Raw genomic sequence first — 27,894 nt, forward strand, 5'->3', positions numbered from 1 at the left:
GAGGACAAAGTTACATGGAGGGCCGTTTTTGCCTATACAAGTGTCCGAAAATAAAGACCTTTGGTTTTCTGCATGATTCCCAGCCCCCCATCCACCCACCACTTTTGATAAAGCGGTGAAGTGAAAGCAGGGAAAGCAGTTTTTGCAGTAGTGATTTGATAGAAAAGCGGCACTTGTGGAGAGGAAATTGTACATAGCCCTCCATGCGCCCACACAAAATGCATTATTTGTGATGGGTTAAAAATGAATGCAAAAACATTTTTTAATATATTTGGTACTGTGGAATGGTACTCACGTTGATTATACTATTATTCAGTGGTTTCTTGTGACACCCATTGAATACATTTGCATTGCCTTTTAGCATTAAACCCATGGAAATTAATTGAAATAAATATTAATTGGGGCAGCCTGGTAGTCGAGTGATCAGCACGCTAACTTCACAGTGCAGAGGTTCATTTCCAGCACCGGCCTCCCTTTGTGGAGTTTGCATGTTCTCCGCGGGCCCGCGTGGGTTTTCTCCGGGTCCTTCGCTTTCTTCCCATATTCCAAAAAACACACATGGCAGGCCAAAAACACTCTAAATGGTTCCGAGGCGTGAGTGGTTGGTGGTTGTCTCTGTGTGCCATGCGATTGACTGGCAACCAAATCAAGGTGTCCCCCGCCGAATGCCTGAAGATAGGCTCCAGCACCCCCCACGACCCTGGACTTTGTTGCTGTGAAATGTACATTTCTCCACCGTGAGACAAAGGCTTAATCTAATCTAATCTAATCTAATCTAATCAAGCGTTTTTGCAAATAGAAGGGGTCCATGTATGTTATTAGCAAATATGTCAACTTCATAGGTTGAAGTACTGTATTGTATTGATTTTCTCCATCTGACAACAGTGATATGATCTGGGAAAAACTGGAATGAGTTGCTAAATCTTGCTATAGTGTGTTCTTTAATCATTAATATTCACTCATTTAATGATCCGTGCACTTGCAATCTTTTGAAAATACAGTAAAGTCTCGTTATATCGATATCGGATATATCGATAGTCCCGGTTATATCGATACTATTTCTATGCACGCACGGAGAAAATTACATGCAAACAGGGTCGGATATATGGATAGTCCCGGTTATATCGATATTTTTTCGGACTCCCTTGAATATCGATATAACGAGACTTTACTGTATGTCACATCAGACATACACGTAAATGTTCCACTCTTCTGTTATGACATGGGAGCATTGCTGTTCTGCAGCGGTTTGTACACAGAGAGTTTACCAGAGATTATGTATGTGGAAACAGATGTCTCCAGCTAGATACCGTTTTGATGGGAGCACCGTGACTGAGTCATACATTTATTTTTTGTGAAATGAGGCTAGAAAGCTGCTTACAGCCATTGAGTTGGCGGTAAATCTCTGTGTTTATAGCTGGGAGTAACTGCTTTATATTAGTCATTTTTTGGAAAAAAGGTTGCACTAACAGCAGCGTTCAGTCAGGAGTTCACATCTGTATCAAGACGGTTAATGCATATTAAATCTCAAATGCGATGAGTCCAATTTAATATGAATGGAACTTACACAGGAACAACTAGGAGAAAGCGTTGAAACTGCAATCAGCTTCGTATAACAACGACCTTGTCAATCAGAAAAAGAAACAACACCAAACCTCCTGCAGTGTCAATAGCCATGGCGAGCACACATAAGCTTCCTTGTTTGTAATTGCGATTTCGCTCCAGCTTTTTCTTCCCTTTCCATTCTAAAGTGTGTTTGTCTTTGAAGGTCGCTGAAGTCACGCGTGAAAATCATGGTTGATGGAACTCTCCTCATCTCAAGTCTCACCCCAGAGGATTTTGGGAACTACACCTGTGCACCCACTAATGGCCTGCTGACACCACCCACTGCCTCTGCCATTCTCACAGTCATGCGTAAATCCATTTTCCAGAGATAAATATAATTCTACTATATATATATATATATATATATATATAGTTATTATATTTTTTAAAGTTACATATGCAGATGTGTATTATTGCTTTGCTTTGCTTTAAACACTAGCGTCTCATTCCATCATGCAGCTCGTGAATTACCCCTCCTTTTATTCTATTCTTGTTTCTTTTCTTGTAACGTGTCTTGTTAAGGCTTACAAAAACACATGTATATTTAATCACATAGTTATTCCGTTTTGAATTGCAGTTAGACTGAATAAATCTTATTTTCTGTGAGACCTGTTAAAACCCCTTGTGGGAAATTACTCGAGCACTTGTAAATTGTACTGTGACGAAACAATGTGTTCACGGGTCACAGTGCAGTCTCACCTGCATGTGTGACTTCCTCTGTGGATGAAATGGTCTGCTGTGGTTAGTAAAAAAAAATTATACAATCATGAATGCCATTTCAATGCTTTCCTTCTCTCAGATCCAGCCCAGGCGCTTCCAATGCCTCGGGAAACCTATCTTCCGACAGGCATGGATGGCATGGTTAACTGCTCCTTAATATCTGAGCCTCCTCTCCTCCGTGTGGATTGGACTAAAGATGAAAAGCCACTTAACCTGTCCTTGGTAAGAAAGAAAACATCTATTCATGACAGCTCTGTTTCAACAAGATTTCTCATCCTTTGATAAAACATGGGGCTTTTGTACAGTTTAACTCATTCAATGCCAGACATGCGCAAAAATGTGTCCACTCCAGTGCCAGGGCTGAGACTCTCTTCTTTTATCAGAAAAATAGTTAATTCCCAAGTTATATGGGTCTGGAGTAATATGAGGTCCAAGTCCCCTAGTGGGAGGGAAAAACATTGCCAGAGGTCTGACCAGTGCTTTATCGGCACCCCCCCCAAGACAAACCAAAACCCAAACAAATTCTGGAATGGCGCTTCATGTTATCAATTCCCCCAAAAATTACGGAATGGCAGTGAATGAGTTAACTGTCTAGAGCTTCAGTAGCATGTGGAAGACCCATAAATAGCCACATCTGACTGGCACATCCTTCTCATGATTGTCACCATCCTCATCACAGGATGGCGACATGATGTCAGTAGACACTGTGTTGGTCACTAGAACTTGGACAGCAACATCACACTGCTCAGGATACTCCCATTATTCCCATATGTCATTTCAATGGATCAAATGTAATCCTAGACTGTGCCTAAAAGCAATGCCACTCATTTTGAAATAATATTATGATATTGCCTTTAATATGCACTGAAAATGTCTGATTGGCCTGGATGTCCCAGAAGCTCAAAACAAGAGTAAATCATAGCAAGATCTGCATAGATGAAAAACTTGACAGATGGAACTCGCCCCTCACCCCTTTACAGTGCTGGAATTAGAAGTGTTAGAGGAATGTGAAAACATGACGGAATTACAGAAAAGAAATATCTCACTCCAATCGTTTTTGGGGAGAGCAACAACTGCTTCAAACGTTTTTTGGGGGGGGGGGGGGTGAGGGGGTTCATTCACCCTGACGATGTAGCAAATTGATGTATCAGACCCTGCTGTATGTTTAACAATTAGGACAGCACACCCGCTGCTCTGGAATATACCATCACCAATTGTTAGAATCACCAGAAATGCCAGTGGCAAAGTTCGTCACACCCTTTTTCATTTTGTCCGTGCGAAGCTGGCTCCACTTTGGTTGCTGATTTGCACCTTGCAATTCTAATGCGCTATTGACAGTTGCAAAATCGACCACAGCCATGAAGCTCAAGTTTGACAAATAACGCGCAAGTCAAACCGTCCAGCAATTTAGCACCTTTGGGACCTCCCTGCTCATTTTCTCATCACTATTTGTAGGTCAGCTTCCTCATCTGTTCGCGTTTGCTTTGAGACCGCTCTTGCATGCACAGCGTACATTAGGCGACTATTTTGGACAGAAAGTCATGTCAATGGACAAGACATGCCACATGAAATGTGATATATTTCCTGCAGTGTGTAACGAAGTCATGTGGAGCCACTAATTATCTCACTTCTAACACCACCTTCAAAATTGTTCGCAATCACAGCCACACACCTGGCAAAGACGCATTCGGAGGGTTCTACAGTAATAGCATAGTAACGTCAAACAAAACTTCACAAGAGTTGGAGAAGGACAATTGAAGGCCTTCCAGTAGCATATATAAGTGCTTTTTCTAAAGGTTATTTAAGAATTAGCTCGTCAGACATTCAGCTCTAGTGCAAAGCCACAAAGAAAAAAAAAATCCTATCAAACCAATGAACTATTTTAAATTACGATATTAACAAATAATAATTACAACGCTAATGTTAAGGTATTTCATTACATTCTACGAATGAAGATTACATACATTGCTATTTGTGTCTGATTTTGCAAAGTGTCTCCACACTTTAATTTTGATGACGACATGACTATGCAACATAGATGATCTTTTACCCTGGCCTACTTCTAGAATGTTTTATCTTTATATTAATTCTTACTTTTTCAGTGAAAAATAATAGGCTGCAACAGTGCTGTATTGTATTGTATTGTTTTCTCTTTTGTGTACCTCCATCTAGTGGGTGCATAATGCAACACAGACACGAAAAACTTAAAGGACAACCGACGTCACTTTTTTGTTTTTTTAACTGACATCAGAAAAACATTTTGTAGCATCTAAAATACCCAAAACACTCAGTATGATATGTTTATTCAAATGCAAAACACCAATAAAAATGACTTAGAGTGTCCAAAATTGGCAAAAAAATGAGCCGCGAATTGGGCATTTTCAAAAAGTCCCGCCCCCAGTTCGTGACGTCACGCCAACATGTCTTGCATTGCTTAAGATTCGGAGAATATGCTTACTTGTTACACATCCAGTGATGAATATGATTCAAATAGTTCTAAAGAGGAAAGCATACACGTTTGCAATCGATTAAATAATTTATTTGTGCCATTTTGAGGCAACATTGGGGGGAAATCTCTCACCCAAAAAAGGGGCACAAAATGGCGACCTCCCGTGGCCACATCCGTTTCCACAGGCTGATAAATTCCTTGTATGGCGCTTGGACGCCCTCTTCTGGCCTACTGGCGGCTTTTGGGTGCAACACGAGGTCCCCAGACCAAACAAGTACAGCAAAATACATTGACGTGATGGAAGGACCGCTACAATGCGTCTTTTTTACGGTCAGGGGCGGTCCTTTAGTGACGTCACCTACGGACTCGTCACCAACTCAAAAACAAGACTTCCTGAATATTCAGTGCGAGTCTCAAAATGTAAAATATAGCTATATGCGGTGGAATTTGTAAAATACGCTCAGTAGAAGTCATTTGAAGCCATTTTACAAATATGTACACAACTTGTCCGGAGACGAATTGAAGGTAGATCTTATATTCCAAAGAACCTTATAGTGCGAAAATATGACACTTGCCAAGTACCTGTACAAACATTGCAGTGACGGGACTGAAAATATTGGCAAAGTAAGAGAATGATACCTGGTGGTTCTTTTCAACGTGCTGTTTTTTTTTTACACAGTATCCAGGGTGGACTGTGACACCCGAAGGAAATTTGCTGATGGCCACAGTCAATGATGATGCGGTGGGAGTGTATACCTGCATCCCTTTCAACAGCTATGGCAGCATGGGACAATCAGGACCAACCCAGGTCATTCTGCAGGTATGTGTGCACACAAGTGGTTTTCCATGTATGGTATTTAACATTGAACTTTTGAGCAGCTCTTTCACAGATGATGAATTGTGATTTTATATCACGGTTGACTATGTCCACCAGACAGCATGCGCATGATCATTGTGCCGTATGGTTTAACTGAAAATATAATTTTTCCCTCATTTTTTGGTGTTGTTGTGGCAAAGACAATAACTCCAAATTATCATCCAAAGGTGATTAATGTTGAGTACTGTACATGTGATTTTAAAATATGGGATACAATCATGGAGAATTAATGTACTTATGAGTACTGATGAGTACCGACCAAGTACCAAAGAATTGTACCAAACATGTTCTAGTACAGGTAATTGGCCGAAAAGGCAATTGTCACACTGACTCAAAAACGGCATTTTGATGACCAGCTGTAAATCACAATAGTTGCATCTATTCATCCATTTCCTGATCCGCTTTATCCTCACAAGTGTCGCGGGGTGAAAAGAGAACATGCAACTCACATGGTCGGAATCAAATCCTGGACCTCTCTGAGGCGGACGTTCTAACCAGTCCATCACCGTACCAACCTCGGTGTACCATGTCAGAGAGTTAATTGTGTGGCTAATTCTTCTGTGATTAAGATAATTTTGTCTAAGGCGGCATTAATCCTGCCTTCATATGGTGCCAGTGCCATGATTCTGATGTATTGTTTGGGCAATTCACAGGACCCCCCATCATTCAGCATCACTCCAGGGAAGCATTACAAACAGAAGGTTGGTCGAACCTTACTCATCCCATGTCAAGGCAATGATGACTCCACAGTTAAAGTCCGTTGGACCAAGGTAAATTGAAGCTGAAGAGGTAGTAGATGCAGTTTATTTTGTCGGCATGATTCAAACCATTTCCCGGGTGTCTTAATAAAAGGTCTCTGACAATAAGCTGCCAAAACAGAAAGGTGGTATGGAGACAGCCATCATGTAAATTACAATGGTGTGAAACCATGGGGCAGAATACTCTTGCTCACAAAAACAGGCAGATGACAAGATATTAACATGGTTTTGTAATTTCACACTTGATGGGTGGCCAGACACTCCGAGACACAAATATTTGGATACAAAGAATAAAAAAGTTGATTTGCCGTAATAGGACTCAGCACATGACAAGCAACTCGACGTTCTACTTCTCTCAGCCTTGCACTAATTAACACATTCTTTTGGGAGTTGTTTAATAGCCAGAGTGATCGTAATATATTTGTGGTGTGTGAGGAATATGACTTTGAAAGATAGCAGTCAGGTAGAACCTCATCACCCTGTGTTGAATCTGTTTTGCTGCACACCATAACTTAAGATTGTTGGTTTCTTTCAAGAATTGGCAGAATTTCCATCATTTGTCTTGAATAGGAAAAAAAAATGTTAAGGTGTGAATAATGCAATCGAAACATCCACATGTGATTTCATGAGCCATTCGCAATTCATGCGTTCCCACGTGTACTCACACCTATGACACGCTCTCTTTGGTTTACCCTGACATGAGCTTTGTGAACAGATTTTTCATAAATAGTTCAAGTTCAAGATTGCATCACAGCTTTTGTCCTTTGGTCCGTTGTATTATTTTGTCATTTTATGTTAACTGTTCTGTTGATGACGACGTGGGCACCCACAGCAGCTCCTCTCTCTCCTGAGATTGAGGGGAAATGAATGGAATCTGTGCTTTATGTTGCACATTGATCACATCTGAAGGGAAAGTTGATTTGAACTTGAACTGGAAAGTAGATATCTCGCATGCTGTATCAGCTGACTCACGCCATGTCCAAGTTGTGGCTACGTCAGGGATGTCAACATCCCCATTAACGGTCATACAGAAATTACCATATTTTCAGGTGTATAAGGTACACCCAAAAGCCTTTTTTTTTTTCAAAAGATGACCCTGCGCCTTATACACAGGTGCCCATTATATGTGAAATAATAGTGAGCCCTCAACAGGTTTTGCATTTACTGTCATACAGCCATCACCCCCCCCCCCCCCCCCCCTAGAAGACGTAGTGCGTAACCCCAGCCTCTACTGTAGCGCCTTATGATGTGGTGTGGCTTATATTTGGAAAACGTTTAAATGTTTAGATATTATATGGAGGATTTTAAGTACTTGGGGTCAACTGTCCAGAGTAATGGAGAGTGTGGAAAAGAAGTGAATAAGCGTTTCCAGGCAGGCTGGAGCGGCTGGAGAAAAATATCAGGTGTGATGTGTGATAGAGGGGTTTCAGCTAGGATGAAAGGAAAAGTGTATAAAACAGTGGTGAGACCAGCCATGATGTTTGGACTGGAGACAGTGCCACTGACGAAAAGACAGCAGAGCTGGAGGTAGCAGAGCTGATGGTTTTCTTTGGTGAGCAGGTTGGATAGGATCAGGAATGAGTACATTAGAGGGACAACTCATATTAGAGGCTTTGGAGTGAAAGTCAGAGAGGCCAGACTGAGATGGTTTGGACATGTCCAGAGGAGAGAGAGTGACTATATCGGAGAAGGATGCTGAGCCTTGAACTGCCAGGCAGGAGACCGAGAGGAACGCCGAAGAGGGGGTTTATGGATGTGGTCAAAGAGGACATGAAGGTAGCTGGTGTGAGAGAAGAGGATGCACAAAAGCGGGATAGATGGAGGACATTGATTCACTGTGGCGACCCCTGAAGGGAAAAGCCAAAAGGAAAAGAAGAAGAGATTTGTAAAATCTTTTTCATTCATTAAAGTTGCGCCTTGTAGTCTGGTGCGCCTTACATATGGTAAACGTTTGAGAATTCAGCATTCTTTTGGGGTGCGTCTTATATTCCGGTGCGCCTAATACACCAGAAAAATACGTTAAGTCATTTAAAATTATAACTTGCTCATTTCTCAACCCCATTTTACAAGCTGTATTTTTTCCAGTACCAAACCCTGTGTTGTCAATGTATAAAATTCGTTGTGTTTTTTTTCAATAAAAAAAAAAAAATGAAATACACGAACGACATGACCCACCCATAGGCATGCGTGGGTCATATGGTGCTGCCATAGGCATGTACATTGTCGACGCCCCCTTTTCATATCTGGAGGCTTGCGTGTTGACAGCCGAAACTCTTAGCAAAGTGAAATAGCTTCTCATTAAAAAAAAAAAAACAAAACAAAAAAAACGGACACGTCTGAACTGAAGAAATCCATCCATTACCTGAACCACTTTGTCCTGAGGCAGGTCGCGAGAATTGGGAAATCCCATACTATCAAATGACAATGCAAAAGATAATTCAATTTTTGAGCCTGCATACGAACAAACCAAGTTACCGGATAATACTTGAGTATAAAGGAAAACCAGTTTTGGAAATTGAATGACAGAAATAAGTCTTTAGAATCTTGAAGGAAGGCTGCCAACCAATCCTGTTTATGTTTACAAATGCATTCATACTGGTTCTATGAGGCCACTCTTTGTCTTGAGTGAATGCTCTCATTTACACAATGACATACAACACTTATGGGTTATCAAGAGATGTATTGCATTGTTCAATCCCTCTTTTTTTTCTTTTATTTTTTTTAAGGTTAACCTGGCTCGTCGCAGATCTTATTCTGTCACATCCAATGGTTCGCTGTTGCTACGGCCGCTCGCAAAGGACCACCATGGCATGTGGGAATGCAGTCTTTCCAACCGCGTGGCCCTCGTAAAAGCCTTCACTCAAATCGTTGTCTTGGGTGAGTGCAAATTGAAGGTGTTTACAAAAAAAAGACAAAACCCTGTTTCTTATCGTGTTCATGATAAATGATACCTCCAACATAATGGAATTTCGGTTCAGCATCACTGCAGACTACAACCTCAATAATTCAGTTTATTGGTGAAGTGGCTGACGAAAATGTGCAACAGTGGCTGGAAGCGGAATGTGGCAGTGTGTGCTAAGTCAACTTAATAATGCAGAAAAACTAGTGTCAATAACTTTGGTCTTTACATTCCAATTTTTGAAACCAACTTTTGGCCTCTTCTTTTCCAGCCTAAAAACACACACCGTTGAAGCAGTAATACAATTGCTTCGGGGACATATCTCTGATTTGTTTCCGGGTCACATTGATATTATGAAAACTGCTACACAGAGCACAGGCAATGTTTACAAGTACAGTGATACCTCAGTTTATGAACTGAATTGGTTCCCATAAAGTGTGTGTAACGCGAAAAGAGTGTCTTCCAAACATTAATTTCCCATAGGAAACCATTCAAATGAGAATAATCTGTGTCCAGGTGCCCATAAAACATAATTTTCTACTAAATAAGACTTAAAACTACACAAAATATACCTTATTTTATGTGTAATACATGTGCTATTGTATTGTAATTAAAGAAATAAACTGTACTGTATAATAAAGTCATTTTATTTACCTTTGTTATGGTCATTGTTGTGATTGCCTCTTGATGATATCCTCTGCGATAATACCCTCACACACTGTCCACTCCTCGCTGCTTTTCGTTAATCCAAATGAACACAAGTTTTTCAACCTCTTCTATTGCCTGAGACCATTGCTTAGACAACACAGAAACACCCTTAGCCACACGTAGCACACGACTTAGCATACTGCTACTGGGATGCCAAGTAACACAAACGCACACTTTGTTCGTGTTTCTCGATTATTTCCTTCTTCTGCTCGACCGTAATTGTATTTTGTGATCTCTTCGGCTGAAGACTAGCCTGCGGTGGGGTCTTTTTCGGTCCCATAATAGCAAATGTATCCTTGATAACAAACCATATATGCACTCAGAGAAAGGGTGTGTGGAAAAGTAGTCCGGCAGCCATTGTGGCACTCCGTGTGTTTCCCGAAAAATTTGTATGCCAAAAAATTTGTATGCCAAGATTATGTTCTCGCAAATTTAATGTTCTTTAGCTAAAGCGTTTGTAAACTGAGGTATCACTGTACCTCTTACTGTTGTGTAAGAAACAAAACAACTAATGCAATAATTTTATTGCTAACTTCTTATTGTTCTCACATCCTTCTTTACTTCACACTATTATTGAGGCCACTCTTAAAACCCCACAAAACACAAAGAAAAAGCAAGACAAATTGACACATTTATTTGTAGTTGCTGAACTGAGCTGGTATGCATGATGTCAATTTTAAAGACCATTCCAGGTTTTTGTAAGACTTAGTGACATTTACCACCCCCGCTTCGCCATATAGTTTCTACTTTGTTACCTATAATGACTTGTTTTTGTGAGGACACATCCACATGAAAGACCTGCTCAAACATTTCCCTCCTTTTCCTCCACTTTGCCACCAGATGCTATAGGTGGTCAGTCTAAGACGGGCTATTTTTCTGTTCAATTGACATCAATTCTCTGTTCTTGCCATTGCAGGCACGAGCCCCCATGTAGCGACATCACTGTCCGTCACTCCGGGGAAGAGGCAGGCCAATGTTTCCTGGTTGGCAGGCTTTGACGGAGGTTCAGCACAGACATTTTCTGTATGGTAGGTGGAAAGCCTACATTTTTTATGTTCTCGGGCTGTAACCATGGCAGTCACCAACGGTCCTTGTATCACTCTATTGATCTTTAGCATGAGGAATTCATTCATCTATTATCATGTCATGGCATCTATACAAAAAATTGCAAAGCACAGCTTTATTTAGTGGTGATAATTTGGCAACAGTAAGAGGGGGCTGATGAGACAATGTGACTGTTTATGATGTATGTATGATTGGATGAATCAGAGCATATATAGTGGCAGAGAAATTCATCTCTGAAAGAAATTGATCTGTTTGGTTTGCAGTCTTTTACAAATCTGTGATAAAAAATATTGATCAATTTAATTTGTTTCACGTTAGCTCAAAGGGTTTCGGGCGATCACCCCAGTGTGCCTACGCAACCAAATACATTATGCTGTATATAAAAAAATAATGTATAGCTGAATTAGAATCAAAGAATATACAATTTTCTTGAACTGAACTCGTGCCTCAAAGAAAGGCCTGCCTAAAATATTGCTATGTTGCAGGCATTAAAACGGAGTTCAACCATAACCATCATGCAAATGTCTGAGAAGTCCAAGAATGATGACTATGTACTTGTAGAAGCTTTTTGGTTTCCTCACTTAAAGGACAACCGACGTCTCCGGACAAGTTGTGTCCATAATTTGTAAAATGGCTTCAAATGACTTCTACTGGGCGTATTTTAATAATATTCCACCACATATAGCTATATTTTACGTTTTAAGAATCGCGCTGAACATTCAGGAAGTCTTGTTTTTGAGTTGGTGACGAGTCCTTACGTGACGTCAGAAAAGGACCGCCTCCTGACCGTAAAAAAGACGCATTGTAGTGTCTTTCCATCACGTCAATGTATTTTGCTGTACTGTTTTTTTGGGAAAACCGTGTGTTACACCCAAAAGCCGCCAGCAGAGGGAGTCCAAGCTCCATGGAAGAAATTTATCAACCTGTGGAAACGGGCTGATTCATTCCTCACAGCTCGGTGGCCATTTTCTTGCCTCTTTTTGGGTTAGACATTCCCCCCCGCCCGTTTGCCTCAAAATGACACAGAATAAATTCTTTAATCGTTTGCAAACATGTATGCTTTCCTCTTCAGAACTATTTGAATCATATTCATAACTGGATGTGTAACACGAAAGCATATTATCCGAATCTGAAGCCATTGTTTTTATTCTCCAGCAATGCAAGACGTCTTGGCGTGACGTCACGAACTGGGGGCGGGACTTTCTGAAAATGCCAAATTCGCAGCTCATTTTTTTGCAGATTTTGGACACTTGAAGTCATTTTTATTGGTGTTTTGCATTTGAATGAAAATATCATACTGCGTGTTTTGGGTATTTTAGATGCTATAAAACGTTTTTCTGGCCCTTACAATTAAATTCATCACATTAATAAATGAATATTTTAGCCTCTCTAATGAAAGAAGACGACACTTAAAGCCAGGAGATTCAAGCCATATTTTAAGACTTCCATTAATAATTTTCAGAGGGGCTTTTATTTAAGGATAGGTAAATCTTTTCCCTTTTTTGCATCTTTTTTTTTTTTTTTTTGCCTCAGGTGTCAAACAAATTTGCACGTTATAAAATAGCTATGCAGGACCTTTGCTCTGCTGGAGCTAACAACAATCACTGTAATTGGACTGGCACACTCTCTGTCCATTAGTCGCAATACATCTGTGCTTTGAAACCAAGATTTGAGCTGCTGATGAATATGAATGATTAATGAAACCCACTTTTCTGTCATGTTTCATAAAAGCAGACTTTGGGATTTCCCTCCTCCCCACTTTTGTCTTTACATCTCGCCTCTTACTCTTATTCCTTCTGCAGGGTTAAAAAGATTTCGCCACGTGATAATGAAGGGAAGCAAGAGTGGTTCTCTGTGCCTGTGCCCTCAATCTCCGGCACCACCTTGCTGGTGACAGGCCTGTCTCCTGATACTGAGTATCAGTTCAGCCTCCTCTCTCACAACAAAGTTGGCGCTGGACCTTTTAGTGAAATTACCACAGCGCGAACCTTAGGTCAGTATCTTCATCATGTTGTTTGATTTTACTGACAGCATCTTGAAAATGAATGAATGAATGAATGAATGAAGGAATGAATGAATGAATAAATGAATGAATGAAATCTCGTAACCCCATCATTATCTCACTGTGTGCTTTGTGCTTGCTCACACCCCCTGCCATGATTAACTCATTCACTGCCAGACGATGTGCAAAATGTGTCCATTCCAGTGACATGGCTTTTGTCATTTTCACTCAAATTGCAGGACCTACAGAATTTTGAGTTTTGGGACTACATAAACATTCAAAAACCTTAGACTCTCTTCTTTCATCAGAAAAACGTTTATTTCGAGTTTACTACTTTGAGTTATCTGCATTGAAAGTGGGGGCGGCTTTACAAAAGGTAATGCTGCCCCCTCGTGAAAGGGAAAACATGGCCAGAGGTCTGACCGAAGGTTGAAACGCTCTCCCCCTTGTAAGAAAAACAAAACCCGAACAAATTTGGGAATGGGGGTCCACGTCATGCTTTTCAATTCCCGAATAAATTCAGGAATGGCAGTGAATGAGTTCATTTTAATGATTAATATAATAGCATGAATAACTTGACTTGGAGAGTTGATACTCAATTCAACAGTAATAATAATAATAATAATAATAATAATAATAATAATAATAATAATAATAATACATTACATTTTAAGCACCTTTCAAAGCTCTCAAGGACACTTTACAGTCACAGACAAGCATAGGTACAGTATCATGATGTTGATGCACCTTTCTTGAAACCATTCCGTGTTTACAGAAAACTTTAAAAGCTTCCCACTTGACTAAAACAGAATGACTTTAAAGCAAGTCCATAAATTGTCAGGATTAAGTTTTCAATGCTGCATTGTTTTTATAGTTATTTTGGTTTGTAGCATCAAGATATGCATCAAATGTTTTAATATGCTCATGGGGAAATGAAAATATTACAAACAGTTCTCAGTATGACAATGTGCTGTTCTACTCCACATGTTGTAATTAGCATATAAAACACAATATTGGACGACAGTCTTTATTAATTAGTCTGAGGAACCTCATGATTAGTCATCTTTGACTCTCTCGCCCTGACTTCCCTTAAACATTCCATATTTCACAGCGACACAACAATTTCTTGCACGGTGATTAGGATTTTCCACTTTGATGCATCTGGCTAATTAACAGCATGTCGTCTTTTGTCACCATTCTTAAATCAGATCCTTCACCAAGCACAAGTCAGCTCCAGCCGCCTTCCTCGCTGTCAGCCAATTTGGGCCCAGCAGGTGTTGTTCTGCACTGGTCCCTCCCTCATGCCCAAGCTTTAGCCGTCACAGGATTTGTTCTTCAGTCTCGCTCCGAGCAAGGAGCGTGGATCAATTTGAAAGAAGATATTAGTGGCTACAGCCGCGAGATACTCATTCCAGGTCTGCACCAGGTAAAGATAAAAAATAAAAAAATACCCATCCATCGTTTTGCGTACCCTGTTTGGTTTGATTAACAAATTAGTGTATTTAGTCGGTGCTGGGAAACAACTGCGGAGGGTCCCCATTAATGAAACCTGATCACTAATCATTCATTCCTAAAAAAAAGAAGTGTGCATCACCATTCTTTGGTTCTCTGATCTCTTGACTAAGATAGCTGCACTGATCATGGAACATGAATGACAATTAACTCATACACTACCAAACGTGCAAAAATGGGTCCACTCTCGTGCCAGGGTTTATGTCATTTTCACTCAAATTCCAGGACCCAAAGAATATTGAGTTTTAGGAATACATAAACATTCAAGTCAAGAAACCTTAGACTTTCATCAGAAAAAAAGAGTTAATTCCGAAGTTATATCGGTCTGGAATAATATGAGGTGCAAGTGGGGGGGGGGGGGGGGGGTGGCTGTACAAAAGGAAAATGAATCCCCCTTGTGGAAGGGAAAAACATTGACAGTGGTCTGACCAGAGCATTAGCGGCACCGAATACATTCGGGAATGGCGCCCCACGTCATCTTTTTAATTCCCAAATAAATTCGGGAATGGCAGTGAATAAGTTAAATGCATATCAAAAAGCCTCAACATTCTTTCAAACAAACAAGTATGATCCTGCCACCTCATTTCTGCTGCGATTGGCGATCTCTGACTGGCATGATAGTCAACATCCTTCTTTAGAATGTGAGTCTGCTTACTTTGAGGTAACTTGTAGTACAAATTTATTTAAAAAACGTCTAAAAACACTTGCTTAAGGTAGTCCTGAAATCAATACATTTTTATTTTGACATTTTTTTTATCAGTTTCCAGATCCTAAAATATAAACAAAGATTCTCCTTTAAGTTACAGAAGGCTACCTACCTTACCCACCTACACAAATAATACTGCTGCTAATTTTACTTAATGTAGACTCTCAATTATCCACGCTCGAAGGCATCAGTCCTTCAATTAATATTTTCTTCTATCAATCTCTGTGCACTGCCCCCCTCTGTGCCGCCTTCTATTGCTGTCTTCGACACAGCTCTAGTCACATTCAAATCAATTTCATTAGCATTGCAAGCACGGCTATGTTGACAAAGTGAGGTTTCATCCTGTGTGTGTGCGTGTGTGTGTGCGTGTGTGTGCGTGTGTGTGCGTGTGTGTGTGTGTGTGTGTGTGTGTGTGTGTGTGTGTGTGTGTGTGTGTGTGTGTGTGTGTGTGTGTGTGTGTGTGTGTGTGTGTGTGTGTGTGTGTGCACGTGTGCGTGCGTCTGCGTGTGTGTGTTGGTCTCAGGATTGCATATATGAGCTGAGGCTGCTAACTCGACGCGGTGAGCTGCTGAGCGAACCCAGTCCATCACTCAATGTCTCCACCATGGGTAGGTGTTGGAACAACCTTGCCCCTCACATGCTTGTCCCACCTCGTGTTTTAATCCACTCAGTCAAGATCAATTTCAATCCCTGTCCTGTTGCTACGTTTCCTAGATATTGGGGCAGGGCTCCGGGGAATGTTGCCCATTTCTATCTTGAACAATAGACATTGCAACGCTGATAACTTCTTCAGAGAATTGTCGTTGCTATGTCTGCCACATTTTGTTCCATATCTTGTTGGAAATGTGACATGAATGTTTCATTCGTAAACGGGAGAGATCTATGCATTCTCATTAATTCTATTTCTGGGGGGGGGGCGGGGGGGGGGGGCAATGCGAGTTCAAGTTTGAAAGGTGTAAATGAATGACAGCATTTGGTCATCAATTCATCAAAAGCTTCCCACATTCACTCTTTTTTTGTCTTGTCCACCATTGTAGAATCCAAATTAAATTTGTTATTGACGTTGATACATAGGAAATTGATTTGTCTGATCACGTTTGGATCAGCAACAATCATTGTAACGGAAAGGAGATCAACATTGATTTATCAACTGTCTATCCGAGTTTTAGGAAACTGCTATCTTTCGCTGGCTTTGATCTGCATTTACAAATGAGTATGTCATGACAGGAATGGAGATGTCATCCAGACTTCTCGAATCTCCGAAACCCTTACTGGCCGGCGTTCTAGGTGGAGTGGGTTTTTTGTGTTTGACACTGGTGTTGCTGTTGGGGTGCGCCTGCTTCATCAGTCGCAAAAAAGAAAAGAAGCAGAATGGTAAGTGGATATTTTCCAGTACCATACAGGATTCTGAATGCCTTGCTGTATTTCTTGTTACAGGCAATAGCGTGATTGCTTACTTGGTAGTGTCTAAAATTCATGATAGATAACAATCTCTATAATTTTCGGGTCAATTGTGTTCATTCTTTGGTCAATCTGTTTGGACCCTTCAATAAGTCAAATCCAATTTTTCAACCCTCCCCCCGATATCCCTCTTCCAGAACCTCCCCCTGCCATCTATAAGTGCTCACCGTCAATGTAAGTCCTCAATTCGCCTCCCGTTGCCCATTCCCGTCCCTTCTGATTTTGTTACTGAAATTATATTCGCAGTGTCAAGGAATTTGTTTTAAAATGTACGCTGGTCTTTTTTTCTGACTCATTTACTCTCACCCCATTATTTTCTCTACATATAACACGTCTAACTATTTTCTCCTCTCACCTCCCATCCTTACTCTCACTCACAGAAAGATTCCAGACTGCGGCAGTGCAGAGAGTGTGTTGAAGAAAAGCCTACTTCCAGCCAGTGCTCTCTATCCCATCACTTCCTCTGCCATGACATACTCCCCCTCTTTCTCCTCCTCCTCCATCTCCTCAAACACAGATTGTTCCTCCTTCATCAGTGAGACTCAACATCACAAGCAGCAGCAGCTCCTCTCTCAGCACAGAAGAAGTCTAAACCAATTCCAGTGTCTTAAATCATGTCCCGTTTCTCCTTCTGTTGATTTGATCACCAGAAGTCCAGATGGGCGCTTTGTAATACCACCATATGACACGCTGAATGTTCAAGACACGAAAAGTACAAAATGTAACCATCCTTTTACAGTCCAAAAGCCTGTGCCATTATTCTCGGAACAACGAGACAGTCAAAAGCCACCATTTGTTCTTTCTGTGGATCTTGCTCCATACAAACAATCTGGATTGAATACGTCAAGGCAAACCTGTGACATTACACGGCATCTGGATCGAGGTACCTTAGACCATAAGGGAAATTATGACGGCTCACTTGACTTGAAGAATATGCACTCCAATGGTAGTTTACCCCCTACTTGTCATCTCAAAAGAGCAATATCCACCACATTTCCAGTGCTCCCACATATACAATCAGGCTTAGGCCAGCTTTCAACCACAGCCAGCACGCTGGTTCTCCAAATGGAGCACGAACGTGAGAGGGGAAACCTCAGTCACTGCCTGAAATTGGCTCACGAGAGGGAAGAGCTGGCAAAGGAGCTCCAGAAATACAGAGTGTACAGATGCTCTAAAGAAGAAATAATAAGAGCGAAATCGGTCCCCGAGAAGGGAGAGAATGGTGGTAATGAACTTGTTCAGGGATATGGAAGCCAGACATTGCCATTCAGGCACAGACAGAGCTACAGTGAAAGCTTTGGTCTGTCGCCAAGTATTTGCTCTTCAACTTCCGCCCACTCTAATGATTTTCCCACAATAATGACAGTGAGGACCTGTTCCAGTCCTTCCACTCCTCCGAATTCCTTTTTTCAAAATGCTGTTCAGCAACATCCTCCTCTATCGACAACCGCAAAGATCCCCTTCAAATGTGAGGGAGCAGACCATTCTTCCAATAACAGATTAACACCCCCACATCTCTCCCAAACAATGAGGCACAGAGCGGTACGAGAAACACCACAGGGATATGATGATGTATTTGCATCCACGTTCTCCGAAATGCAAACAAACATATCCTCCTCTGAGACACTGCGACAACACAATGCATCTCTTGATTGCCAAATGTATGGTGAATCATCCAATGTGAATCTTGATGCAAGTCCAGGCTACAGTGATACAGAGGAAGAGACCCCAGAGCCCACTCAGCAGAATGTGGGTATTGAGATGAGTGTGGATGAACCAGCGTTTGAAGCATACATTACGCCTGAAAAAGAGAAACACAGAATCGCCTCTCAAGTACAAGAAGGATGCCCTCGCAAAGGCCGCTGTGAAGAAATGAGGAGGAGCACTAGCTTCCACGTCCAAGCTAAATCTTCAGAGCCGAGGCTGCGTAGAGCCATGAGCCATGGTTCTAAACCGTGGGACACGAAGCAGCAAAGGCACAGCCTGGGCCAAAAAAGACAGACCGACACAGATTTCCTGACCCCTGATGCATGGATAGACTCTTTACTCAGAGAAAAACAATCTGATTCATCTGCCTTAAAGGCATACACTATGCACACTGATAACCAAAGTTCAATCTCCCCAAATTCTGAAAATGTTCCATCTGCCAGTCAAATTTCGTACCACTTACCCCCTGCCATATATCTTCCTACAAGCAATCCACCAAGGCCAATACACAAACGGATTGTTATTGATGACCACAAGCTAAGAGATGCTTTTGTCTTGCCTCGTAAATTTACATGGCCTGATACATATCAAAAGGGCATAAAAAATGCAATGGTCTCGACAATGAATTTTTCCAGAAACTTGGTACCTGATGACAACAAGCTACAGAAAAAACGAGGTCCACTAAACTTGGAAGCAGAAGTCGATGAGGAAGTACCTGATTGTGGAAGCAGCTACAGCAGTTTTGCAAGCAGTGGCCGAGGGAGCATGGAACCTGGAAATGGGCGCTTGTCCATGAAGACCACCAGCTCACCTGAAACGGTAGAGGAGGGTGGCCAGTCTAGCACAGTGGATATACATGGCCACCATATGGTAAAACGTCAAAGGTAAGATTTAATAAAAGATACGAGGGAGGGGGGTGCGGGCTCAAATTTGGCTTGCTTATGTGGCCTATACGGTGTAATTGATTGATACAAGGCTTTTTGTGTTAGCCTAATAATCTGAAAAGAATTCTGTATGGGCTCAACTGTCGCGCATAATCGCATGGTAAGTTTGAAAAGATTCTATGCTCTCTATCTGTGGCAGAAAGCCCTCAATTGATGAGAACTACGAGTGGGATGAGGCTGATATCTGTTCACAGTCAGGAAACTATGACGGTGAGGATTTCTTTTGGTGTGTTTGGAAAGAAACAAAAACAAAACTACTCCTCTTCAAAGGCTTGTCTTTTTCAAATAAATAATGATGGCTGATGAAAGATGTATTGCAATCTTGACCTAAACAGAATCAGAGAGAGTGAGGATAGGGAAGTCTACAATCATAGTTGAAATTGTGAAAACTGAAACAAAAATGGTATGCATTTGTAAGGTGTGATTACATGGCAATTATTACAAAAAGAAAATGTTACACCATTATTTTTGGGAAACTTGATTAAATAATGATCAGTCAGCAACATATATACAACATTATAATATTGTATAACACAATCAGTGTGTACAATTTATCTCATATTAGTCGTACTGCATCTGAATGATAAATTAGTGCTTTATTTGAACATTTTCTATTAAGACCAGTGCTGCAGTTTTTTTTAGATGTTCACTTAGGAGAAAGAACTGAGGTAGTGGAAGGACGTAATCATGTCTGTATGAGGCACGGGTTACTACTAAAAATAATGAATTTAATTTATAAGCGCCTTTCAAAACTCTCAAGGACGCTTTACTAAGTGAGTGTTCTGGTGGTAGCCTTGTCCTTTATCCTTTATCCTGGCCCAAACTCACATTGAAAACAAGCGTTTCACAAAGCATCAAACATGTTTTTCAAGTGGCCTTTTAGCATTTTTAACGAATGAAACCTAGCAAAAGCACATATGCATCACTTGTCCAGGCTTTCCATTCATTGCTTTTATTCTAAAATAGGCAAATAATGCACCAGGCTACGATTTGTTCAGTCGCTTGGTAAACGGACAAAAAAGGTCAGGCTTGCGCTTGGCCACCAACATCCCGTGCCCCGTGACATGAGTACTCGAATTGAATTAAGAAATAAGCATTCACTCTTTAGGTCATCTGATTTAAAATGCCATCCGACCCTTTACGCCGTAAAATATTTCCATCACATACAATCCAGATAAAGATGTTCCATTTAAAAAAATGTGATAAAGTGGAAAATAATATCTCAAGTGTCTTCTTCCCCACAGGCCTTCTTCCTTCATTGAACCGACGAAACGTTGCAGCACTTTGTAGCGCTCCCAGCATGAAGTTTTCAACTAAGCCGCTGACGAACTTCAATGGGAGCTCTTCCCTTCAGGGGCATCAAAGTAATCACTCTGCTTTGCCTCAACCTGACACAGTGCTTTTCTGACAATGTCATATGTTGCCATTCAATTATTGATCGCACCAGGCGACAAGAACGAAAGCACCTGATTTAACTGCTCTTTATTTCCTTCAACATTGTTTTTGTTTTTTGGAACCCCGTTGTTTGTTTGGTGTTTGTCACTTCTGCCAGTCGATATATTACTAAATAGTTTAGTTACTGGCTTATCCATCATGCCCTGCGATTGGCTGGCAACCAATTGAAGGTGTCCCCCGCCTGGTGTCCGAAGGCGGCTGGGATAGGCTCATCCCCGGACCCTAATGAGGACAAAGCAGTCTGGAAAATGGAAGGATGGCTGGATGGATGATCCATGTCCTCCATGTACTTTGACAAAAAAGTCATTACACCGTCACATGTACTTTTGAGCTCGATTCATACACTCCATTGTCTAAAAGGATTCCTTTCCAATTGCTTCCTTACAAGTAGCACCATTTTACAGGTTTAATATGCGTTAAAAAAGGATAACCATGATGAGCCCAGTTCAACTCAACAGAATCGGTTAAGACTTACATAATTTCTTATTTTGTCTGTGTTGTAGCAAGCTGATGTCGACTAACATGCAGTCATTGACCTGCGTTTTGGACATTGAGCATCAGGTCGTTCAGACGTTCATTAAATGTGAACACGATGATATTGATGTTGGCCATTTGAAAGTCAATGAAAAGGGGGAAAAAAACCGTTGTGGGCGTTTATATCATAATTGCTCACTCAGACCATCAGTATAAATCCAGGATAAAGAGTTCCCAATTCCCATGTCACATCCTATCATAAAATCTTTACTATGTACTATAATTTCGGCAATACATCAGAGGGTAAAATGTCTATACTGCTCTTAAACTGCAGCGAATTGTCCATCAAACTTCTTAGAATGTTGTTGTCAAAGAGACTTTTTTTGTTCTTCAATGCAAAATCACTTGTGCACTCATCTTCGTTTATTGGAAGGGGTGAAGTGCTCTTCTTTGGATTGCTTTTTATGAAGATAACAAGCGAAAGCAGATATGGGACACTATGTTGTATCATAAAAAACATACATTATTTTAAGAGTACTGACAGAAATAATTGGCTTCAAGACTGAATAAAAGATTGCCGTTGCCCATGCGATCAATTTCTTCCTTGCCTAATGCAAAGAGTGAATGGATATGATGTAGTTATGAACTGAAAACGAACTAATACCACAGCAAAAATGTTCCTCTTAGTCTTTTCTGATGCCTTCAACACATGAGCTGTTAGGAATGATTTTAAATGTCTTTTTTTATCGGTTTACCGCACGGCTGTTTGTCAAAACAGTTATCTGGGTGTCATTTCGTTCTTTCACTCTGTGGCCATGCATGTCACTCCTAGGCCTTCAGTAGTGTTCCATCTAAATCAATTCACTAGAGGGTGCCGTTGGCCAGGAAATAACTTGTGACTTGAAGAAATACTGTTATTAAACTGTTCGGTTGTTATTATGAATTTGTGGATTCATGATATCCTCATAAAATTGCAATATTATTTGCTATTTTTGCTAGTTTCGGAGCTGTGCAACCTTTCTTAATGATGTAGATCTATTCTTGAAACGTCTGTCTTGAAAATGGCTTTAACAGTATAGCTGCACCCAAATCCATTTATTTTCCCCTTCAGCCGTTGTGTTAAATCACCACAAATGTATATTTGCTCATGCAGCTCGCGACAGATACAGTGTGCTAGCTCTGGCCAGTATGCTCTTAATGACCAGCTCTAGTGATACTTTGATTGGCAAGCCACTAGCCAATCATGCGACTAACCAATCATAGTTTGCAAAAACTCTGACGCTTCCAGCGCCTGCAAGGAGGCCATGGGTTGCCAAATCGAAATCGGATTGCTTAAAGCAACAGTTTCATTGACACTTATTTTATACATAGGGCCTGCAGAACTCACGTGTTTTTGCTCAAGGGTCTGCAGAACTGATTGTGAAGGCGTCCAGGTAAATTTATGACCTTGGTAACAAATGATGGCTGAATTGTGATTGTTTAAATGCTTAAATACGAAAACACATCTGAAAGCAGCACAACAGGGGAAAACCAATAAAAATTACATAATAAGAATTCATGGGCAAAATATAATTCATATTAGTGTGTGAATCAGATATGTAAGGCAGATAAGGCCTTGCAAGCTCTGTCGATCCACCAGTGCTTTAACTATTGCAGTATGTCGCCAAAAAGTGACTTCATCCGGCCACTCAACAATACCTGTGTGTGTGCGTGTGTGTGTGTGTGTGTGTGTGTGTGAGCGCGCACGCGCGCGATAGTCATGATGTTATTAGTAGTTTTCATTGTTCAGGTTTTATGTTTAGGCTTTTGCCATGGATTTGTGTTTGTTACTTTGGGTTATTTTTGCTTTCAGGACTTTGTTTGTTTTGGATTTTGTTTCATCACTGTTTTATGAATACTGCTCTCCCTCCTTGCCTGATTTTCATGGGTCCTCCAGCGCCGTATTTGTGACACCACTGGCAAAGAAAGTTCTTGGGTATCGTCCCTATAATTGAAATTCACATCGGATGCGTTCACTGCAAATCAATGTTTCCCTCCTGTTGAGTATTTTCATTTTCTGCTGCTCACATATTACAAGCCTATAAAAGAGAAAACCACATGTGGTACTCAGGGGATTTGTAGTCAGCACTACTTTAGTTTCTAATCCAAACACTGTGTCCAAACCACAAAACAAAGAATAACCTGTGTTTTCACCACTGAATACATCACATTTTCATTTTTATTTTACTCGTGTATATACTTAGCATAGCACAATGTTTTCACTGTTGTAGAACTAGATTCACCAATATGCAATCTGTATTCCTGTGCGACGTAGGTGTTAAAGTCATGGCCCGGCGGCCAAATCTTATTCACCCCGCTGAAGCAAATTTGTGAAATTCCACAATGTTTGCTAAAATTTCGTTTCTTTGTTGTTTGACTTCAACATGGCACCGTGAGAGTGGCTACCTTTGAAGCAGCTCCTGTATTTTGTTGTTGTATTTCTTCCTTTCCTTTATTCTTCCCATCATTAACTGCTGTGAAATGTAAATATATCCACTGCGAGACTGATAAAGGCTAATCCAATCCAATACTTATTGGATTAGTATACTTAATAATAATAATAATAATCGTAATAATCATAATAATAATACAGGCGGCCCGGTAGTCGAGTGGTTATAGCACACCGGCTTCACAGTGCAGAGGTCGCCGGTTTGCGTCCCGGTCTGGCCTCCCTGTGTGGAGTTTGCATGTTCTCCCCGGACCCACGTGGGTTTTCTCCGGGTCCTCCGGTTTCCTCCCACACTCCAAAAAACATGCATGGATGGCAGATTGACCACTCCAAATTGCCCCTAGGTGTGAGTGTGAGAGTGACTGTTGTATGTCTTTGTGTGCCCTGTGATTGGCTGGCAACCAATTCGGGGTGTCCCCCGCCTCGTGCCCGAAGACAGCTGAGATAGGCTCCAGCACCCCCACGACCCTAATGTGGAATAAGCGCTACGGAAAATGAGATGAGATAAAAATACATTGTATTTATAAGTGCCTTTCAGACAGACAGCTTTCTATCCTTTCACCCCACCACCCCATCCCCTTTCAAATTGCTGCTGTTGACTGCAAATTTCCCCATTGTGGGACGAATAAAGGTTTTCTGATTCTGATTCTGAACTCCTAAATTTTAACAACATTACCATGTTCTACGAGCTTAGGCCGGTCTTAAAAGAGAAGTCTTGCTTGTTTTTTGGAATATGAGTTTTAGCCATCTCGAGGAGGCGATAGCGGTCATTTTTCCACTTTGTGTTGAATGAAAATGACCTGAGGCCTGACCAAATGTGATGTCATTTTCAGTCAAAAGAGAGTGGCAAAGATGGCCTGACATAAAAAAAACAACAAAAAAAACACATGCATTTTACTGCTCATTTACACAAACGCAATGCAGAGTAATCTAAAAATAATGGAAACACATTGTGGGAGTTGAGATCCTCTTGATGGACAAATGTCTTTCTTACAACAACAATCCTGCTCCCATTTCCATTGCAAGTTGTGATGGTGAAATACAGCTCAGCTCGACTCTTGACAGCAAACGTCAGATGATTTCATTGACTGATAAAATACGTGTCTTAGATTTGAACAAGCGTTCAGTCACATTGTATATTGTATATTAGAACTGCATGACATTCTCAGTCTCAAGAAAATGATGTGAGAATATCACAGTCATCCATTTTAACTCTCCGCAATTCTCTTTGTTTAACCTTTTATAGCACTGGAGCAACGATTGAGTAGGACAAGCATATTTCTTTTTGTCTGGCTTGTTGTCTATTGTTGTCCCATGCTGGGAGATCGCCAAGGGAGTGAAGACTCGTTACCTGCTACCTCTAAGTGGCAGACAGGTCGTGAAAATTGACAGGCAAGGTTGCCTTTTTTTTTAGTACAACTACAATGCAAGCTGCCCATCATCCCATTTTCATCCTGCTGAGACTTTCTTTTCAAACTTTAGTGTGGAGCGCAGATGAACTTCATTTCAAAGGAAAACAACAGCAGCCCTTGTTGAATGAGTTGTTTAAATTAAAATAAAGTGCATAGCCTCACCGGCATCCACCTTGGTGTTGTGGTCCCGGAAGAGTGCTCAAGATGAGTTGACATTAATTGGAAATAAAAAATACCTGCACAGTTTCCTTATACTTTAACTGTGCCCATGAAGATGCATTACAAATTACTCACCTGTTAATGATTCTTCGGCCATTAATTCAACATTTCCAAAAATGTATTTCTATCATCGGTGGTGATCAGAAATCTTTCAAATGTCCACCAAGTGTTGAAAGAGAGATCCTTGTTTGCGGCAAAACAACAAGTGACAGTTTAAAAGCTTGCATCACACAGCCCACCCAGCCGCACACCCATTTCGGCTTTCCACATGGACAAGGAAGCTGCCAAGCTGGTACTTAACTGCTCATTGAAATAGCAACAAAAGCCATTTGGCCTCACATCAGGATTATTCATTTGGTGCATTGCTACAAGGTTAAAATCTGGTTCCAGTAATAAACGTGCGCACCAGACTCGTTAAATCCTATTGCTCAAATAACCTTGAGATATGACCAATTACTATGTAATTAAGAGAATCTGAGTCTTGTGGTGGGCTGGGGGGCATTAACTATTGAATTGCCTTTTCACATCCTTGCACCTTACTTTGTATATAAGACTGAATCGTTTCATATATAGGATGTAGAATAAGAGAAACATGAATATCAGTGAACACTGTGCTTTGATATGTAGCACAGCTTTTGAATCAAACAATCCAATTTATAATTATCTCATCTTCAAAAAGGTCGCGGAAGTGTTGTAGGCCTTCAGGGTACACTCTGAACAGGTTGCTAGCCAATTGCAGGACACGCAGAGACAAACCACCCATTCACGCTCACGATCACACTTTGGGACAATCTAGCTTGTTCAAATAACCTACCGTACATGCTTTTGAAATGTGGGAAGACCCCCAAAGTAACACACAGGCTCGGGGAGTCACATGGAAGCGCCACAGAGGAAGGCCGGGAGCGGAATTGAACCCTGGATCTCTCTACTGTGGGGCAGATGTGCTAACCAGCCGACCGAGATGCTCCCGCTTTTATTATGGATGCATTCAGTCCAATATTGCATCATCAATTGGGCCAATTTAATTACGGACTCCATGTATCATGTGCATGGATCTGCAAACTCAAAACAAACCTGCCAGGGGAAATATTGATCGATCAATGTTAGTGGACAATGTGAGCCACAAGTTGCAAGGTGGTCACAATATTTATTTAAGTCATTTATCACCTGTCTTTTACATAATCAAATAACTGTAAGACTTGGTTTGTAATAATTTTGTTGTCATGCATTGATGTCTGGTCTCCATCACTGTGCACCAATGCCAATGCTGGTCTGGTCAAGTCTTAAGGAGATCAATGTACAGTATTTTCCGGAGTCTAAGGCACACCCAAAAACCTTGATTTTCTTCAAAAAATGACTGTGCCTTATACGCCGGTGTGCCTTATAAGTAATATTGAGCCACAACAGGTCCACAACTGCTGTCAGCAGCCACCGACTCCATTTCCCCCTGTACAAAAAATAGTGCATACCCCCAGCCTCAACTGTAGTGCCTTATAATGATGTGTGCTCTATATTTGGAAATTGTTTATATATTCATAGATTATATTTGAAAAACGTTTCTCATTCATTGAAGGTGCGCCTTATAGTCCGGTCCACCTTATCTTTGGAAAAATTTGAAAATACACCATTCTTGGGGGAGTGCCTTATACTCCGTTGCGCCTTAATCACCAGAAATATATGGTACATGCATGCAGGTAGCCTCAACAACAAATTGCAGGCTGATATAGAGATTATTCATATAAATTATTTTAAACTATATCGGGTCATGTAAATAAATTTTGATGAAGCACAGTTGCATATTTTGATTTTCGTTCTTGAAGGGGAAGTTGTATGAAAAGCAAACATATGTACAGGCAATGTTGAAAGTAAACAATTTAATATTAACTGTCATACGATTGGAAAAAAAAACACTACATCCTTTAAAAAAAGAAAATACAAAAATCTGTACCCATTATGCAACTACTCCTATTGCTAGTACATGGCCAATTTAATGAACACCCATTCAATTACCATGCAAAGCCAGATGCTTTCGGACCGAAAAAATCTGTAAAAACCTTTTCACTGTGGTTGTTGGTTGCATTGTGTTGTGTATGACTCATGTTCAAAATCTCTTGCAGCTCTATGAGGAATATTTTAAAAGTGCTGATTTCCAGCCAACTTGAGCACTTTGACAACAGGGAGCCTGTCAAGTTTTTTTTTTGTCGAGAACTGTATTCAAATGAGATACTCCATTCAATTTGTGTGTAATGCTTGGTGTTATAATTCCACTAAACTCCCCTTTTCTTTTTTACGTAACAATAGAAAGACCCTTGCAAAAAAAAAAAAAAAGTGCCCGCTGTTTGACAAAACGACGCGTAGAACAGGAAAAACACTGGCTACTTTGGAGTGTTTTACATGAATGTAATTTCACAATTTACAGTGATACCCTGGCTT

At 40.8% G+C, this 27,894-nt stretch overlaps 1 protein-coding gene across 3 annotated transcripts in view; it reads left to right on the plus strand.

The window, feature by feature from the left end:
• The window catches only part of igsf9a (immunoglobulin superfamily, member 9a), a 58,794-nt gene extending 34,318 nt beyond the window's left edge, over positions 1 to 24,476 (plus strand). For all 3 annotated transcript variants that reach the window (XM_089020764.1, XM_089020765.1, XM_089020767.1), the window contains 14 exons: positions 1,769 to 1,914; positions 2,405 to 2,547; positions 5,454 to 5,594; positions 6,305 to 6,421; positions 9,136 to 9,286; positions 10,933 to 11,044; positions 12,884 to 13,074; positions 14,292 to 14,509; positions 15,825 to 15,909; positions 16,529 to 16,675; positions 16,900 to 16,936; positions 17,143 to 19,353; positions 19,553 to 19,623; positions 20,658 to 24,476. In XM_089020764.1, coding sequence (XP_088876890.1) covers positions 1,769 to 1,914; positions 2,405 to 2,547; positions 5,454 to 5,594; positions 6,305 to 6,421; positions 9,136 to 9,286; positions 10,933 to 11,044; positions 12,884 to 13,074; positions 14,292 to 14,509; positions 15,825 to 15,909; positions 16,529 to 16,675; positions 16,900 to 16,936; positions 17,143 to 19,353; positions 19,553 to 19,623; positions 20,658 to 20,821 — 3,934 coding nt within the window. In that variant the 3' untranslated portion in view covers positions 20,822 to 24,476. The remainder of the gene's footprint in view (positions 1 to 1,768; positions 1,915 to 2,404; positions 2,548 to 5,453; positions 5,595 to 6,304; positions 6,422 to 9,135; positions 9,287 to 10,932; positions 11,045 to 12,883; positions 13,075 to 14,291; positions 14,510 to 15,824; positions 15,910 to 16,528; positions 16,676 to 16,899; positions 16,937 to 17,142; positions 19,354 to 19,552; positions 19,624 to 20,657) is intronic.
• Positions 24,477 to 27,894: the final 3,418 nt, after the last annotated feature.

This window comes from Hippocampus bargibanti, linkage group LG18, assembly GCF_051943395.1.
Source record: "Hippocampus bargibanti isolate YZ-2025 linkage group LG18, ASM5194339v1, whole genome shotgun sequence".
Taxonomy (NCBI): Eukaryota; Metazoa; Chordata; class Actinopteri; order Syngnathiformes; family Syngnathidae; genus Hippocampus; species Hippocampus bargibanti.